The sequence below is a fragment of the Molothrus ater genome, chromosome Z, assembly GCF_012460135.2.
Source record: "Molothrus ater isolate BHLD 08-10-18 breed brown headed cowbird chromosome Z, BPBGC_Mater_1.1, whole genome shotgun sequence".
Lineage (NCBI taxonomy): Eukaryota > Metazoa > Chordata > Aves > Passeriformes > Icteridae > Molothrus > Molothrus ater.
Genome location: NC_050511.2, coordinates 65,036,458 through 65,054,779, shown reverse-complemented (window position 1 = coordinate 65,054,779; position 18,322 = coordinate 65,036,458). Strand labels below are relative to the sequence as shown.

At 41.3% G+C, this 18,322-nt stretch overlaps 1 protein-coding gene across 1 annotated transcript; it reads right to left on the bottom strand.

Annotated features, from left to right (window-relative positions):
- Positions 1-326: 326 nt before the first annotated feature.
- TMEM38B (transmembrane protein 38B) lies at positions 327-16,835 on the bottom strand. Its single transcript, XM_036402756.2, has 6 exons — positions 16,685-16,835; positions 12,152-12,308; positions 9,408-9,592; positions 8,530-8,617; positions 6,417-6,534; positions 327-4,586 (listed from the first exon to the last, which is right to left on the bottom strand). Exons 1-6 carry the CDS (start codon positions 16,788-16,790, stop codon positions 4,380-4,382), a joined length of 861 nt encoding a protein of 286 aa, XP_036258649.1. The 5' UTR covers positions 16,791-16,835; the 3' UTR covers positions 327-4,379.
- Between the last annotated feature and the right edge of the window lie 1,487 nt (positions 16,836-18,322).

Below are 18,322 nucleotides of genomic sequence, written 5' to 3'. Positions count from 1 at the left end.
CTTGGCGTCAAATGGTGTTTCTCTGTTGCTACTCATTTAAGACTTCACTTAGACCTTAGAAATGAGGATTCACCTTATAAATTAAGAGTATTCACTCTGAGTAAATCTTGCATTCACTGTCTAGACTGTTGGAAGATGTTAGATTTCAGCATTCCCCTTATGCTGAGCAGATTCAGATTCCTACAGAAGACAGATGTTTGGAATTCTTGAACAACTCTGTCTTGCCTAACAATACACTGAAGAATCACATTTCAGATGATGGTTCTGCTTGTGTGACATCCTCCCATCTCCACTTTTTTGCAATAAAATGAAATGGAGAAAATACAGAAGAGGAAAGCAAATAGCATTTATTGTCTAAAGACAATTCTGATCCTGAAGCAAATTTTAAGGTATTCCTTTTTACAGAAGCTGGGTGTATTTAGTAGAAATTACTCAGAACAGCAACTGGTTTAACCAGGAATATGCCCTTCTAGCCCAAGAATGGAACTGATAAAGCAATTTCTGAATGACTTTATATAGGCACAAGGCAGCTTCTTCTAATTTTACCAGGTTAATGACAAAATTGGATACAGCCAAGTAGTTCATGCATGCAGCTGTGCTGAATCAGACAAGCTTTACCAGAACAGTTTTAAGAAATTGTTAACAAAATTCTCACACAGAAAAGTTTACCAGAGATAGAAAACTAGCAGCATGAAAACTGGGAATTGTTTATTTAAGACATCCTGGACACACTGTATTAATGTCTCCTACAGAATTCAGGTTAAACCCTGAGCAACTGGCAATCTTTTTCTGTGTCATAAAATGTAGTTCTCAGAATATTTGCATGCAGCTTTTTTGAGCACCTATCCTTCAGAAACACATGATACCTTTAAACACAAAGTTTTGTTTTCATGATGCTTAAAACAGGATTTCTGTCAGCATAACTTGTGTTCTGCCTCAAAACAATATACATTTTTGTGTGTTGTGTATTATTTTTAAAGTGTTCAGACAAGAAAACATTTTAAAAAATTTTAATATTGTTGTCTTTAATTCTGAAAACAAATAGAAAACAGTACATTTTCCCCTCTAATTGTAAACTTGTGAAAGACTTAGTCTAAGCATATTTTCACATTGACTTGGGCTAGGAATAGCCAGTTTTCAGGCAGAATTTCACACATGTGTAACACGGTTCCATTCTGTATGGTTCATGCGATCTAGAATACACAATTATTCAAAAAACATCCAAAACTTTAAAAAACCATGGACAGGCAGCATGTGCTGGTGTTGCTTGATAACTAGCTGATTATTAACTAGTCAATTGGCAGCTTCACGTTAATCCGTGACATCAAGCCACAAAAAAATGAGACACCAAGTGAATACTCCAAGCATTTGTAATTGAACACTAAGTTTCAGTGTAATATGTAAGGAATATGACTGCTACCTTGCCCAAAGAGTTTGGGGTATTTTGTTGTAATTCTTCTTAAGTGTTAAAGAAAATAGTAATTTTACAGCACATTTGAAATGAAGTTGGATTTCAAAGTGAGTTCAATGCTTTTGGTCATCACCATGGAAATGTGACTACTCAGGCACAAGAAATTTCTTTGGTACTTTTATTTTTCTTTTCTCTAAGCACAGCATTGGTGACAGCTTTTCTAAATTTAGAGATGTACCTGGAACTAGAACTTTGTCTTTTCAAATCAGATCTCCCTCCACATTCTCTTTGGCATTCTGCACAAAGATTAACCTAACCCCTCTTTGCTGAACAATGCTCTTCAAAGCGGTACTCTCTGAAGAAAATAGTCTAATTTTGTAAAAATGGTTTATTCTAAAAATTGGCACATCAATGAGAAGATCCCCCTGAAAAGATTCTATTGTAACACCTCTAAAATGCCAAAGTTCTCAGTTATGAAGTGTACGCCACTTAGAACTGCTTCACATCTTGAGTAAAAAAAAGGATGCAACAAGCAAGAAAGCATCAAGATTTCAGCAAATGCTAATAAAAACTTTCAGTGCTTCTGACATTAAAGAGTGGTTTAGGTTGGAACAGACCTTTAAGATCAAGTCAAGCATTAACGCAGCATGGCTAAGGCGAACACTAAACCATATCCCCATGTGCAACGTCTACACACCCTTTTAAATCCCTCCATGGATGTTTACTCCGTCACCCCCCTGGAGAGCCTGTTCCAATGCTTTTCACCTTTTCTGTGAAAAAATTCTTCCTAATATCCAAATTAACCCCCCTGGCCCAGCCTGAGGCCGTTCCCTCTGCTCCTGTCCCTGTTCTCTGGGAGCACAGCCCGACCCCCCCGGCTGTGCCCTCCTGGCAGGAGCCGTGCAGAGCCACAAGGGCCCCCTGAGCCTCCTTTGCTCCAGGCTGAGCCCCTGCCCAGCTCCCTCAGCCTCTCCTGGGGCTCCATTCCCTTCCCAGCTCCGTTCCCTTCCCTGGCCACGCTGCAGCCCCTCCATTCCCTGCGTGAGGGCCCAGAGGTGCCCCAGCCCTCGAGGTGTGGCCTCAGCAGGGCCGGCACAGGGACGGGCCCTGCCCCGCTCCTGCCGCCACCCCAGGGCTGGCACAGCCCAGGGGCCATCGGCCTCTCGGCCCCCTGGGCACCCCTGGGCTGTGTCCGGCTGCTGGCACAGCACCCCCACGGCCTTTTCCAGCCCCTTTCCCCCATCCTGGAGCTCCATGGGGTTGTTGCGAGCCGAGGGCAGGACCCAGCACTTCCCCTGGCTGTCCCTCAGCCCACGGATCCAGCCTGGCCAGAGCCCTCTGCAGAGCCCTCCTGCCCTCCAGCACATCCACATCCCACCCAGCACCACCAGGTGCTGCCAGGAACCGCCTGAGGGGCTCTCAATCCCCCCATGCAGAGCTTTGATGAGGATGTCAAACAGGCCTGGCCCAGCCCTGATGCCATGGGAGCCTCCCTGGTGCCAGCCCAGCTGGGTGTCCCTCCATGTCCCACGGCTCCCGGCCCTGCCCTCAGCCCGCTCCTCCCCAGGGCACAGGGCCCTGTCCATGAGCAGCCAGTTCCTCCAGGAGATGCTGTGGGAGAAGCTGTCAAAGGCTCTGTGAAGCCCAGGCAGACACATCACAGCCTGTCCCTCAGCCCTGAGCAGCTCACCTTGGCACAGGAGGAGCTCAGGCTGGTCAGGCAGGACCTGCCTCTCCTAAACCCAGGCTGGCCAAGCCTGATGCCCTGGTTGTCCTGTCCCTGTTCCTGATGGCACTCAAGGTGACCTGCTCCATGGCCTCCCTGGCACTGAGGGCATGTGACAGGCCTGTAATTCCCTGGATCCTCCTTCTGACCATTCCTGTAGATGCATGTCACATTTGCCAACCTCCAGTGAACTGGGACCTCCCCAGTTTGCCTGGAGTGCTGGTAAATGATTGGAAGTGGCCCAGCGAGCTCTCAGCACCCCTGGGTGGATCCCATCCCACCGCTTGGGAGTGTCCAGGTGTTCTAGCAGCTCACTGACCATTCCCTTGGGGATTACGGGGGTAACATTCTGCTCCCATCCCTGTGCTGCAGCTCAGACTGCTGACTAAACAAGGTAAATGTACTGTCTAGTATTCTTCCTAATGAAGTTTGTCTTTGAAAAGAAACAAGTGCATATGCTTGGAAAAGAAATCAGGCAAAGAATGTCTAGACCCAAATGAACCAGAAGGTAACTACAAACCACTTGTAAAACACTAATGTGGCAAAAAACATCTACATCTCAAATGCTTGCAAATAAGAGTCCAAGTAAGCCAACCACAAAAATATTGATGTGTTTCTACTTGCTAACTAAGATTTTTCAAAGTGCCTGATAATATTTATAATGAGATAATATACTCTCATTTTAAAACATTTAAAAATATTTTAAAATATTTACTTTAAGAAATTAAGAAAATCTAGACCAATGCAATGTGAATTACAACAATAGTTCAGTTACTTTCCTAGTTAAAGGCATTAAATTGGTATATTTTTACAATTTTACACAGTGCAATGTGATAAAGCCTTACTTAATGACTTTCTTATTTGGGACATGCTACAGTGAACACCTGACAATACAAATCAGTGTTATCAAAATGACACATAAGAACTGGGGGATAGGAAGATGTGAAACAAGTGATACAGTAGGAAAAAAAAAATGATTGTCACATTTTTGAAACTATCTTTTTAACATATAAGCATTTGAAGTTGTCGTAAGTACAAAAATTAGTAAACTTTTAACCACTATAAAAATTCATAGTTTTAACTCACAAATCCAACATGTGCATTTACACATAGCTTACACAAAACATCCCAAAAAGGCAAACCACAACACAGCCCTGTTCTCCTTTCCTTAGAGGAAACTTCTCAGCCAGCCTAATCTGGAAGACACACATCTTCACGACCATCGCAAGGATTTCAAGTCACTTATTCTGTTTTCTTTGCTTGTTTTTTCTTAGCACCCTCATGGTGCTGCTCAGAAGGCTGGTCACAGACTGAAGAGCCATTGGAAGATGTGGCACTTTCACCCTTCACTTTGGAAGGTGCCTTTCCTGAGCCAAAAAACATTTGGCACACTGCAGCCTTAATGGGAGCAAATGGAGAAGTTGCACATCTCGTCAACATCATTTTTACCTACGGAGAACAAGGATCAAGTTACAATAAAAGTTGTGATGGCTTCACAGGTAAACAAGCTCAAAGCTGAAGGGGTGTATGGGATTTTTAACTTTCTACACAAGGATGAGGCTGTGCAATCACCAACAGAATTCTGCTCATTTTAGCTGAAACTGGGCAAAGAATGCTTTTTTTTCTGACCAACGCTCTTCACGCAGCTATGAAGGGAATTTACAGCTATGAAGGGAGGTCAGAGAGGGATTTTTCCTTGGGAACTGCAGCAATAGGACAAGGGGGAATGGGTACAGGGGAAACTTAAGCTGGATTCTAGGAAGAGATTTTTTACAGTGAGGGTGGTGAGATACAGGTTGCCCTGAGATGTTGCTGATGCCCCAACCATGGTAATGTTCAGGACCAGGTTGGATAGGTAGGGTAGGGGGATGAAACTGGATGATCTCTGAGGTCCCTTCCTTAACATTGTATGACTCTTATGTTTCTGTGAGCTATACACAAACAATGTGCACAAACAAACTCTCTGTAAGATTCATCATCCTGAGAATAAATTGCATTTAATGCCATACATGTAAGGTGAAGACCAGCTTTTATGTGTAAGTTTTGTGCCTTGTTCAAACTGAAAAACTAAATGGAGTGGCTTCCTTCCACTTAAATTGGAAGAATGGGATGTGTAATTCCATTTTGAATGTATAGGTCTATAACCAGACCTTAATTAGACTTCCATATTCATTCCACAAAGTTCAGAGATTTAGGTGGGCACCCCTTAGGACACATAACTTGGAATCAGGATTGAAAAGCCTGTTTTTCAGATCAGGGTACTGGACAAGTTTATATAGCAACAGTTTTTACAGGTTTCAGAGACATAACAAGTTTCTAGGAGACATTATTAAAGGACTATACCAGATACACTGTTGCTTTATTCATTTATTTGCTAAGTGGGTGCAAGTTCCTGACTGTCAGTACAACCATCAGTGTAAGGATTTAGTTACTCCAGTGCAGCTGGACAGCCAGCTCCTGTGGACACCTGCAATTTCTCACTTGCAGAATAACATTCCTTTCTTTCTTCATTCCCAGCATCTACTGTTCAACAATGCCTTTATCATTTCAGATGGAAAATCAAGGGGATATAAGCTTCAAGTCTTGGCTCCCTACAGTTGACTTCTGCAGAATTAAACTTGTCATCTCCTTCCCAGAAAGGAGACTGGCAACCACACTTCCACACATTCTTTGGTCTGTTCAACACCAGCTCTGAAGCTGTTAAAATTGCCAGATATCTGCTAACAGAGATTATGTTTTCTTATAAACTAGTAATCCAGAAGAAAGACATCATCCTGGAAATGAACAAGACTGGAGGGACTGAAGACTTCAATAGAGAAGTAGTGTCTATTTTATTACGAAATAGTTACAGCTACTTCAAAGTAGTTTTGGTACACTTTCCCTTCCCACCCAAACACTTATTTTGCGAACATCTTAAATCAAATGAGAATCCAGCTGGTTTGTTTTACAGGCCCACTGGCAACTGCATAGGTACACACAAAAGACAGAGAAAAGGAGAATTTCTTTCTACAATAATAAGCCTTTTTTTTTTTTTGAGATTACAGACATACAAGCCTGGAACATCAAATACTGAGTGCCAAAATTCCTGATTTTTTCTTTTCCTCCCTGTCCCCTGCATACATTGAACAGAATCAGTAAAAGGTCTTCCATTCTGCTTATGTACAGAACTCTAAACACATATCTTCAGCAGGAGCTGCCTTCCCATCAAGCAGCATGCATTTCAACAATTAAATAAAATATTTTCTGTTATTTGGTCACTAGCAACTTTCAAATTCTTACCTTGAAGACAACAAGAAAGATGGTGTATAAAAACACAAGGTTGTGTTTTGCTATTGGCAAGTACTGTCTGCGTTGCAGGGTGAAAAGAACTGCTCCTATCAAAGTTACCTTCACAGGGCTAGAAATCAAACAAAGAATGTTAATTTCTCTTCTCTGCTCCACAGTGGAAGCTGCCTGGAAAGCAATACATGTTCTTAAGTGTGCAAAATAATTATTTCTGAATAGAACTAAGGAAAACTTGTGGTAACAGTGCTAAGATCCAAAATCCAGCTATAACTAAATTTTCACTTTATATAATATTACTACACTTTCTGTCCATAAATCATCAAGTCCAGCACTACTTCAGACACCCAACAAACTCCTTTTTGACAAATACTCCTCAAATCAATGCTTCTATTCAGACTTTATATGTCAGCTTGATTCTCTTCTTCCTTTCCAAATATATCTTTTTGAAGAGTTAAAATTACAGAGCTCACACTACTTGGACTAGACATAAAAACAGGTTCCTATACCATACTCCAGGAGTTAGTTACTCCAAGGTGTTGAAGAGTAACACAGTCCAAGTCTTGGTCCACTGTAAAACTCCAGCAGCTCTGGGGCTGTATCAGCTTAAACCTGACTGAAGCCAGGCCTGTATTACCATTTTTTGCCAACAAAGCTGTGCTGACCTGAGACATGCTAAGATTTCCACTCTGTTTCCAGCTTACAGCAATCTTTGTTGTGGTACTAAATCCCTTCCGAGGTATGCAGCCAAAAAGCAGGAGAACTTTGGTCAGTCATCCAGAATTCTCTGCATTTCTTAATCTGCATGTGACATGTACAGGTGACATTCCTGTTATCACAGAGCATCTATTGTGGATCTGTTCTTCACTGTCTTTTCAGGAACCAGAAAACTACATCAAATTCCTGCTCAAGAAGCCCAAAAAACCATACTGTGTACACAGGCATCTCATCCATTTGCAAGATGTTTGATGTTTTTAACTCTGTAACTTAGTTCAATTTAATGCTCTTAAGACTTATACATAAACAAAATTTTTTATATCTTTTTTGAGTTACTTTGAGCCATACCCACAGTGGAAAAGGAGAATATATGCAAGTAATGCCAATCAGTAAGCATTGTTCTGGTGTTGCACCTGTAAAGACATTTTTATTTGTGTCTACAGTGCTATTTATGACAGTCACCTTTTCCTCTGTAAGTTTACTTTCAAGACTGCCATTTAGGCACTGATAAGAGAAAGAGAAATTCTAAATACTTAGAATTTCGGGAAAAGCCAACAATTAACACAATGCACAAGAAGTTGAAATTGCCAAAGAGAAGGCTACAAATGTTTCTCCTGTTATTCTGTGTCTAGGAGTGGCGGCTGAAAAGCAAGATAGCTTTTTAAAAAAATAAAATTATGATTTTAAAAGACCTGACTGTAACCTGGGAAAGATCAAAAGAATTTTAGGAAATTATCACAGTGACCTTATCTTGACTTACAATAATAGCTTGTGGCTTTCCAGCCTGTTTCAATTCTCATTTTACAGAGAAAACCAGGAGGCATGTAATATTCCTCATTCTTTGCTCCTGCAAGAGAAGTAACTTTTTCCATCTTGCAGGTCATTTCTGCTATACTGAATAACCAATTTGTACTTTCTCAAATAATTGATGTCTTTGGAGGAAAATAGCACTGGCAGCAAAAGTAAGAGTGACAGTGTTCAAAGGAAGCCATCTTAGTGATGCTCAGAACATACACCAAAATTCACTTGTGTATTTCTACTACCACTGTGCTTTCATTTTGGATAGAAAACCATGTCCCTGTAAGACAAACTGAGCCAAAACTGCTTTCTAGAAATTCCTCACTAGGTATTTACTACTTTCTGACAGGTTTTTGTTGACTTCTCTTCCCATTTGCAGCTCTTGGGCTGTGAACATAAAATGATTAAAACATCACTAAAAGTCCCAAAGTTCATTGTCCCATCTTTCAGAGGATACACACCAAAACAGAGTACAAATATGTCCTAATGGGTTTTTCTGGGTTTTTTTTTTGGCTTCAACCACTGAAAGTAAGCATCCACACCAGGAGCCAGCATAACAACAGCTAACTTGTTGCAGTTTTTAAAAAAAACTTACTAGGACATCTGCAGTAGCTCATTGGTTTCAGGTTTCCACACTCCTCTCACCAGCTGCTCAAAGTTGGAAATTAAGCCACCACCAGCACCTGAAATTGCAGAGATTTATGGCAAGTTTCCACTGACTGCTACCATTGCTATGCCACTGCTCCCAGAAAAACTCATGACACCAGGTGCTAAATGTGGCACCAAAGCCCAGACTTAAAAAGATTTAATCCAACCTCTCATACAAACAAGACTCAAACAACAGCATGAGACCTCAGAGGCTGAGAGACTCAGCAGGAAGCTCAGGTCTGCCTGCAAGTGACAGCATCTGAACTGATGCAATCATCACATTCACACGTGTTGCTTTCCACAGCAGCACAGAATCAAGCAGAAACAAGAGCTGCACAACTACTTTTTGAAGGGACCCTGATGCTGTGGCTGCAAATACAGCTGTCAGGAAGGTGGCTTCCAGAATTCCAAATGGCAGGCAGGCAACAAGGGTCATTCCTACGTTTAAAACCAAGTAATGGCTACAACATAAAAACCTAAGATACCCAGTTCTCTTCTTCAGCCTCATGCAAGGCAATAATGTTGTTGCAAAGTTCAGCAACAGCTACACAGAAGATTTACTTCTTTATTGTCATCAACTGCCCATCCTGCAAGCTCTCGTAAGACCTTCTGAAGGGAACTCCCCTCCAAGTCCTTCAATGTCACCCTTAATTCAGGCAGAAAATCTGCAGCACAGGCTTTTTCCTTCAGGGGACATCAGACTGCATCAGGATTACCATGCCCAGCACAGCAAGGATGGTGCTACAGATCTGCTGTAGGGGCTAGACATTTAAACACCACCCCAAAAAACCCCAAACCCTCAGAACAAGATGCTGTGCACGTTACCTCTGGCCCAGCCCACAGCCACCATGATGAGACAGGCATCTTTGTAGACGGTGTCTGCATGCGCAATGCCATCTGTGATCTTCCAAGTCCTTGTCACTTCTTTCATCCCTGCCACCAGAAGACGAAGAGGCAGAAAGGAAAAGCAGCGGCAGAATATGTCTTCTGGGCAGTAAAACACCAGATACCTGAAAATCATCAGGAAGAAAACATTAGCCACACTTTTGCTAAGGAATTATTTTTTCATAATCTTTAAAGATATTTTTGGAATGTGTCTAGCAATGCCTGACATACTACTGACAACTCGAAGTCTCATGGCACACATCTTGGAACAAATTTGAAAAGCTTCTGAGCACACCTGAGCTTTTGCACCACAACCGAGCACTACTGACTCACTGTCACAGAGAAAAATCTGTTCAAGTCCATGTGAAACAGCTTTACATTTTTTCCAATTGTTCTGCACCTTACATATCACATTTTTATAATTCAAGTCATTAAAGTGGTATCTGATTGACTTTGTGTGGTTTGAGTTTATCTTGTGAGTTATTTTTTGTTTAGATTGGACTAGGGGAGGTTGTTTTGTTTTGGTTTTTTGTTTGGGATTTTTTTTTTAATAGGATTACAACAGGGTGGTAAATTAAATGCTGACTCTGTGCTTCCAGACTGTAGGTACCTGGAATTATATAACTTCAGCAAGAATGCCTCCACTAGTTAATGTCATACTACATGAAATGCATGGCTATTTTTAAACACATTTAACATCTTAGTACTCACCAATTCTAGCTTTTACAGCTTGCCAGTTACAAGCACATTTCTTTATTCAAAGCACTGAAAGAACACTAAACAAAATATCTTTGATCAACTTGCTTTTAAAACCAAGTAAAGATGGCTAACAGTTAAATCCTAAGTGACAGTAAATTTTAAAAGATCAGATTATGTAGTGTTTTATTATATGTCTTCAATAATAAATAAAATTCAGTTCTTACTGAGATATTCTCAAAAACTCAATCAAGATTAAGTATCTTGATTAAGTTGTCTTAAATAGATTATTTCAGTACAGGAGTAAGAGTAATAATTGCATAAGAGCACAGAAAGTGTTTAAAAGGAAGGATAAATTTTGTTTTCTTAAAAAAAAAAAAAAAGACATTGCCCCTTTAAGGTTTTTGATCTCAATCCTGCCTACCAAGAATTTGTGAGGCCCTTCCCTTTATCTCTTATTGTAAAGATAAAGATATTGTAAAGATGCCTCTGTATGCAACCAGGCTTCAGCTGATATGAAGCCAGAGATGCAGAGAGAGGATGTATTTTACAGGCTACTGCAAAAAACCATTTAAGCCACCTACTCCCAAGACAACTCACACCAGAATTAATTTAGATCTGCAGAATGTGGGTTTAGGACCCTGAAGCACTGGTGACAGGACTGAGGCTGGCCCTGAAGGCCCACCACGGCATTCCTGCCTGTAACCTCTGCTAACAGCAGATGCCGCTGTCCTACAGACTATTCCGGAGCATTCCCCAAGCCCAGCACGACTCCACTCACTTTCCAGTCCCAAGTGTGGCTTGAGGAATTCCATGGTGCACGATCTGGGACCAGGAATTAAGGTCACTACACTCAGGAAGAGGGGACTTTGTAGAGCTGGAAGCTTAAAACGTTTTGTAACGTTCGCAGCTCCTCACTAAAACCTCCTTTAATTTGTGCACAGCAAATCACATTTGACCACAGTGAGTTAAACAGAAATCCTGCTCTCTTCAAGTGTACTCCTAGCTCGTGTCACTTGATGAAACAAGCAATCATTCTGCCCACATCAGACTGACACAACCACAGGCAGGTTCTGTTAATAATTCACTAATAATACATATAATTAATTTCACCAAATTAAATATGTCATCTTCTATTACAACACAAAGACCATAAAACTAATACATATACCCAGAGAGACAGAAACACTTGCTTTCATGTTAATGAATTTGCAATTGTAAAACTTATGGGGCAAGTGGAACTAAAGGATTTTAAGCAGGTCAGACTATCCAAATATAGTGGTTGAGATTTCTAAATTCAAAACCCGACTGCTGCTCGCAATTTTTGTTAAGTTTGAAGTTTTCCTCAAAGATCATTTTCTGGAACAAATGAACTCCACCGGAAGACCAAATTTACATGAAAATAACTCCAGAATGTTTTTTTAACTCCAAAGCAGGCCAAACTGCCTAATACTTGATTCAATTATACAATTCAGCTAGCTACTGTCTTCCACCACTACACATACCCATCTGGGACAAAATGAAATACAGAAAAAAAAAAAAAAAGTGTCTGGTAGTAGGAACTGGAGGAAAGATGTGTCTTGGAAAAAGCCAAAATCTTTACATCAGCCAGGTTCTGATCTTCAATAACTACTTTTTAAAAACTTGGCTGCATTTATGACATACCTATGTTCAGTAAATCAACAACTGAATAACTTTATTAAAAAGTAATGTTTGCACCTGTTTGGAATACTAAAAAAACCTAAGGCAAGTCTAATCTAGCAACAGAGCATTTGGTAACACAACAGGCTGTAAGAGCTGCTCTCTGTTCCCAGAGAACAGGATCATAGCTGCTGTGACCCTCTGGATGAAGAGACAGCATCCAAACCCACAACACTTTTAAGTAAAAGTTCTGATTTACGCGGAACCCCGATGGTACAGTATCAGTTTACAGCATACACCTTCCTTAGAGCCAATATCACTCATCTTACCCAACTGTGGCTGCTTACCAGACTGAGGATGCCAGTAGAATATTTATGGTCTTTGCCAGAAATGCTACTGGAGGTTCACCAAGCATCAAGGAGGACAAGACTGAGCCCCCAAAGCAATAAAGCATTGCACTAAACCAGCAGGCCAAGGGACTTCGGACCGACACTTCCACAACTCCTGTGGAAAAAAAAACCAACAACATGTAACATTCTGCATAAACAGGAATGAAAACTGGAGAACAACATCATGTTTTAAAGGTCGGTATTTTTCGATTTAGTTCCTTCGGGTAATGAAAAATCCTCCAGCAATCAGCAGGCTCTCACAGGAAAATTTTTCAGAAATACAAACCCCAGGGCAGGGTGACTTAAACTCCTAAAGAGAAGTGAAAGGCTGACATAAAGTGTTTTCTGAATATGTTTTGTGCATTAGTTTGTTATATCTAGGTACCAAGAGGAAAAAGCTTTCAGAGCATAGCAGTGAGGTCTTGTTGTAAACAGCCTGACACAGGGACACGCTTTCAAATTTGTATTAAGAACACCTAAGTGGCTAATCTAAACAGGATTGCTGACATTTGGAGAGTTATTCTAGGAATTCCATTTCTGCTTTTGAGTGTTCCAAGAATTCAAGGTAACTGTTTTCCTTTCTTTTCTCACAATATGCTGCTGTGATTGCTGGGCAAAATGAAAACTGCATCCACGATAATTATCAAATCGTTTTCACCTGCACTCTTGAACACAGGGGGGTGGAAAAAAGGTTACCTTGAACTATAATAATAAATGTAAATTTCCCTATTTATTAAAAGGTTGACAGTTTGGTTTACTTCATCATCTTTAAAATGAACAATCATTTTAAAGTGCAAGTTAACTATGCCAAAAAGAGTACATAATATTCAAAGATTATACTGGAGGTATTGGGAAGTATTAACCATTTTCACAGGAAAACAACATTTTACCAAAGCTAGAAATATGCTCAAGTGGTTGTTTTGACTATTTCCTTCCACTTTAAAAGTTCAGTGTTGCCAAAGCTTCCCCTTTACACTTGGTTCTGAGCTGTTTGCCTGAACAAGTTTAATTTTCCGTAGTCCAAAGGCTGAAGTTCACAAAAGCACTACTGTCTGCCCCAAAATGAAATCTGACATCTGTTCCCAATTCAGAGTAGAAGCTTTAGTTTATCAGGCATTTCTGTGGGAAGAGAAGCTTCTACCAAAGATGAGAGGCTCAAATATTTAAAAAAGCATACAGCACTCTCAATTCATTCAATGCATTAACAAGTTTTGGTTTTAGTGTTCCAGTTTTAATGCTGGCATAGATATCAAGTACCGCAGCACTATCTAAATGCCCATAAAACAGCCAATTTATAAAAATGAGCACTCCTCAGCACTACAGAATACTTGAATATAAAATAGCATCTCTTTTATTTTTAACTATTTTGCAATTTATTTTTCAAACTGCAGTACCCAGTGCTCCCAGATAAGACACTTGCAAATTATTAATGGCTTGTGCTTACTACTTTTGGAGTAGGCTTAAAATTAGGTCTCTGTTCTCTCTTCAGAGCCATTCTCCTGCCTTCCAACAATCACCAGCTTCTCCACACTTCCTTTGCCCCACAACTAGCAGCAAGTGGTTTTCAGTTTTAAGGGCACATCCAGATTGCCCTCTAGCAGTAAGCTCCACAGCAGAGCAGGTAAATGTCTTAATTTTACAAGTAAAAGGTCAGGAAACTGGAACCTCTATTGCACTTCAACATTTTTCTGTTGGTCAGCACTAGAAATGGCTCAAATGTCAATTTTTAACAAGGATATATATATATATCCTTGTTTCCTAACAAGGAATATACACAATACAGAAGACAATGAGGCAAAAAAGTTGATACTAGTTTAAAGATCATCTCAGCATTGCTAGTTAAATTATTACTAGGGTGTAGCCTTTCAGAAGACAAATTCAGTTTTTAAGTAGGTCACATGTTTTTATACAAAGTGGTCATTTATATTTGTCCTCTGATGCATCCTCTAAAATTAATGAGGCATCACACAACCACGCAATGGTGGATCTGCCAGAAGGCCACCAGCCCTGCAGATGTACACTTCTGAAAGTTAGGGAAAGGTTTCAAAACACAAGGACTAATTTTGAATATGGTTTTAAGAATTGTTCCTGAACAATAGTAACATTAAAAAACAAACAAACAAAACCAAGGGAAAAAAAAACAAAAAAACCCAAACAAAACAAAAAACCCAAACCAAACACACAAAAATACACTAACAAACAAACAAAACAAACCCTTAACCAACTAACTATTTGTGTCAATAGGATTATAACTGCTTCAAACTTTTCTGCATGTTCCAAATAGGCAATAATGCACACTACACACACATCTAGTGAGCACACCAGGAGGATTTGTACATATTTTGTCTAGTACCCCATTCAACCACATAGAATATCCTTAGTTAAGATAAAGGATTTATAGAGTCAGACTTAACAGAGCAAAACTATGCTGAAGCGAAATTATTTCTCTTCAAATCACCTCAAACACATCAGGAACAAACCAAATATGACACAACCTCAACCACCACCACCTTTCGCTGTGCCTCCATCCCAAAAAAAGAAAATTGCCTGTTCTACAACTGGCTGGAGTTGCAAGCAAGCAACTCCTAGGCCATCCTCAAAGCACTAATCAAGAACTCTTCTTTTAAAACATACAGAAAGCAACAAGTTGGTTGTCCTGTCACAAGTGAGCAGGAAAGCCTGGCTAGGAGGATTGGGAAAGTCCCACTTAGTGTAAACCCATCCATGATCCAAATGCCCACACTGAATCTGATTTTAAGCAGTGGGGGTGGGTTGGTATTTTAATGAGACAGTAATCTGGGATAAAGTAAATGTGGCTGTAACTTGACCACATACTTCTTACATCACCAGGCACTCAAGGCTATCCCGTAATTTCCCTGTCAAATATAGCTACTGTTGTAAGTTTCCAAAAGGAACATAGACAGCATTAATCGATGATAATATATCCATACTGAGTATTCATAATAACTGCTATTTCAGTTATGATTTAATACTCAGTTAAAACCACTTGGGAAGTGAGAAACAGGCCAGCAGGCAGTCACCTGGATTACAGTTATTAATTCCAACTATTAGAAAATACCCAGGAGTTCTGAACTACCAGCTATTAAACTGAGAAGGAAAAAAAAATAAAAAAATAGGAGCATGGATCTGACCAGACTTTGGATAGCAATTTTCTTTCCCTAAGTGTTGTCTCACTGCAACTAGGCAGAGAGGCCTCTCATCGTCATCTTTAGGTGTGCCCATTCCAGAGGAAAAGTTTAAAAGCATTGCATGATAATGTCAGAAAGTCTCCTTCTAAATGGAACAGACACATTACACAATGCCACAGCCCAGCACCCGTCAAAATTTTTAGCAGCATTAACAAAGTTTGGTGAAGATTCTAGAATGCATAAGCACTTTACACCAGTCTCCACAGTCTGTTAAGTGCATTTCCTCAGAAGATGGTTAAAATTCACCTTGGAACAATTAGGAAGGGACCAAAGAACAAGCTCTCACTAAACAAACAGGGCAGAGCCCTAGAAATCTAGGAGCAGGAGCTCCCAAATTCGCCCTGTAATCCCAAAAGCCAGCTCAGTTTCCTACACAGTTACTGTACACGTGTCTAAACCCACACCACAAGTAGCTTGATTCTAAACACAGAAACAAGGCCAGTGCCTACATTTGTGACAGGAAAAAAAAACAAACAACAAAAACAACAACAACAACAAAAAAGAAAACAAAAACCAAAACAAACAAAACAAAACAAAACAAAAACACAACCAAAAAAACCAGGCTTGGGGTTAACAGCCAGAGTAAAAATGATTTTCTGGAAGAGAGCATGCAGACTGAAATGCCGTGATGTGCTCTTATACAAAACCTTGTTAGTGGAAGTGGAAAGCTTTGCTAAATTCACTTTACAGTCCACGGGGTACAATGCTGACAAGCCACTGGCACAGGACCTACCTGTGAGAGTCCTGAGCTGTTTCCTACAAGGCAGAAAGGCCTTAACACCGCCCTGCACAAACAGGGAGTGTGAAGGATGTAAAGTCTAGCTAATCTCTCCTCTCAGATGCAATTCTGGGCACAGAGATACTGTCCTGTGTTACACACACATTCTCTGCATAAACCCAACTTCGGGGGGCTTCAGCCTTTTTACTCCTGAGACCTCAAAACTGAAACAAACAATCAAATACCTGAATTTAAAAAAACCTAAAAGCTTTCCGACAAAACTCTGGGCTGATTTCGCCAGCGCCTCTTAACTTCTGGAAAGCGAGAAAAGCTTTTGGCTGGGTGTCATTAGCGGGCAGTGAGACAACACTTATGGACAGACGGGCTAATGCAGGCGGCAGACAATCCCATTTGCACGGCCACGAGGTAACCGGGACGGCAGCTCCCTTCGGAGCCCCATCCTCACCCTGCCGGGGCTGGGCACCCTCCGGGACACACGGGGGAAACACCAGGATCCGCATGGGGGGTGTGGGGTGTCCGCCCCGTCCCGCCCGCCCCGCTCACCCCGCTGCTCCTTCAGCGCCAGGACGGAGGCGACATAATGCGCCAGGTCGAAGAAAGGGAACATGCGGAGGCGGGAGAAGCTCAGCGGCACCTGCCACAGCTCCATAGCCGGGCACGGAGCTCCCGGAGCGGCTGCCCGGGACGGGAGAGCCCTGAGGACGCGGCTTGGCCGCTGCCGGCCGCCGTCAGCGCGGGGCGGGGCGGGCGCGGCGCCTCACGGGGCTGTCCCTCCCTCAGCCCGCGGCTCCGCTCTCCGAGGTGCCTGCCCTGCCTTTTGTTTGCCTTTTTTTGGTCAGAATGCTGGTAGTCCTGCTCCATGCACAGTTTGAGGTCGGTTGTGGCCTCCCTCAGAGGCCCAGTTGCGTTTGTGTTGCTTCCCTGCGCACTTCGTGCACAGGTCGCTACACTTACCCTGATACATTGTTTTTTGGGTTTTTTTTTTTTCTTTTTTCTTTCCTATTGAATATTTCTGAAGCTCATCAAGAGCATTACCAGCCTGACGGTCGGTTCCACATGTGGTCTTTCCCAGGTTGATGCTGTCTATTGATAGGTTACTGAGGTTATTAATGTACACCAGATGCTGCCAGAGCTCAGCAGAAGCGCTTTAATCCATCTTTACATCCATTTTGATAGTGATGGCTAACTTTGCTTCCTTAAAGTTCTATATCCAGTGTTGCACCAATCCCACAGTATTTTCAGCAAAGCTAGTTTGCTCATGAACTACCCAAGTGAAACATTTTTGAAGATCCACTAACTCCAATATACATGACATTTGCTTTTTCTTTGTTTACCAGACTCGGAGGATCTGAAGAAAATTCATGTAACCAGGATGGTTGGGGCTGGAGGTCTTAGGGAGATTAATCCACAAACACCAGAGGTTTATGTCCAAAAAGGAGACAGAGGAGTCCTTTTACTTTAATCAAATAAAGGGAGAGGACATGGGGCATTCCCCTGAGATCTCTCAAATTTTTGGAGGATGCAGCCTCCTTTTTATCCCAATTTCCCTTCTCTCTTTCCCCATTGGCTGAGGTACTTGAGAGGTACAGACTTCCCAATACGCCTGATACCAAAGATTTCCCTCTAATGTACAACCCTCCCTTTTAATTTTTAATTCTTATGGAATTTAGGGGTTTTTCTTCTTCATTGTTTCTTTGGTCTTTCAATGTCTAATTTCATCTATCAGCAAACCTAAAAACCTTGTAAAAGCAAATATATTTTTCCATTCATCAATCAGTGGAATCATTCCCATTGTTTCTTTTCACTCCCAGTGCTGGTTTTATCCACCAACAGACACACAGCTTGTTTGTAAAGACAAATCCACTGTTCTTCTCAGAGGGGACCTTAATACTCATTCATGGGCAGGAATACCTTCCACAATCCCAGGTTTCTCCAAGCTCCATCCAGCCTCGCCTTGGACTCTTCCAGGGATGGGCAGCCACAGCTTCCCTGGACACCCTGTGCCAGGTCCCACCACCCTCACAAGGAAGAATTTCTTCCTCATATCTTATCTAGATCTATTCTCTTTCAGTATGAAGCTGTGAAAAACGCCAATCACTTGTTTTTAAAAAGTTTAATGATAATAAAATGGTTATTGAAATAGCAATATAATTAGAGTAATAATAATTTGGACAATTTGGA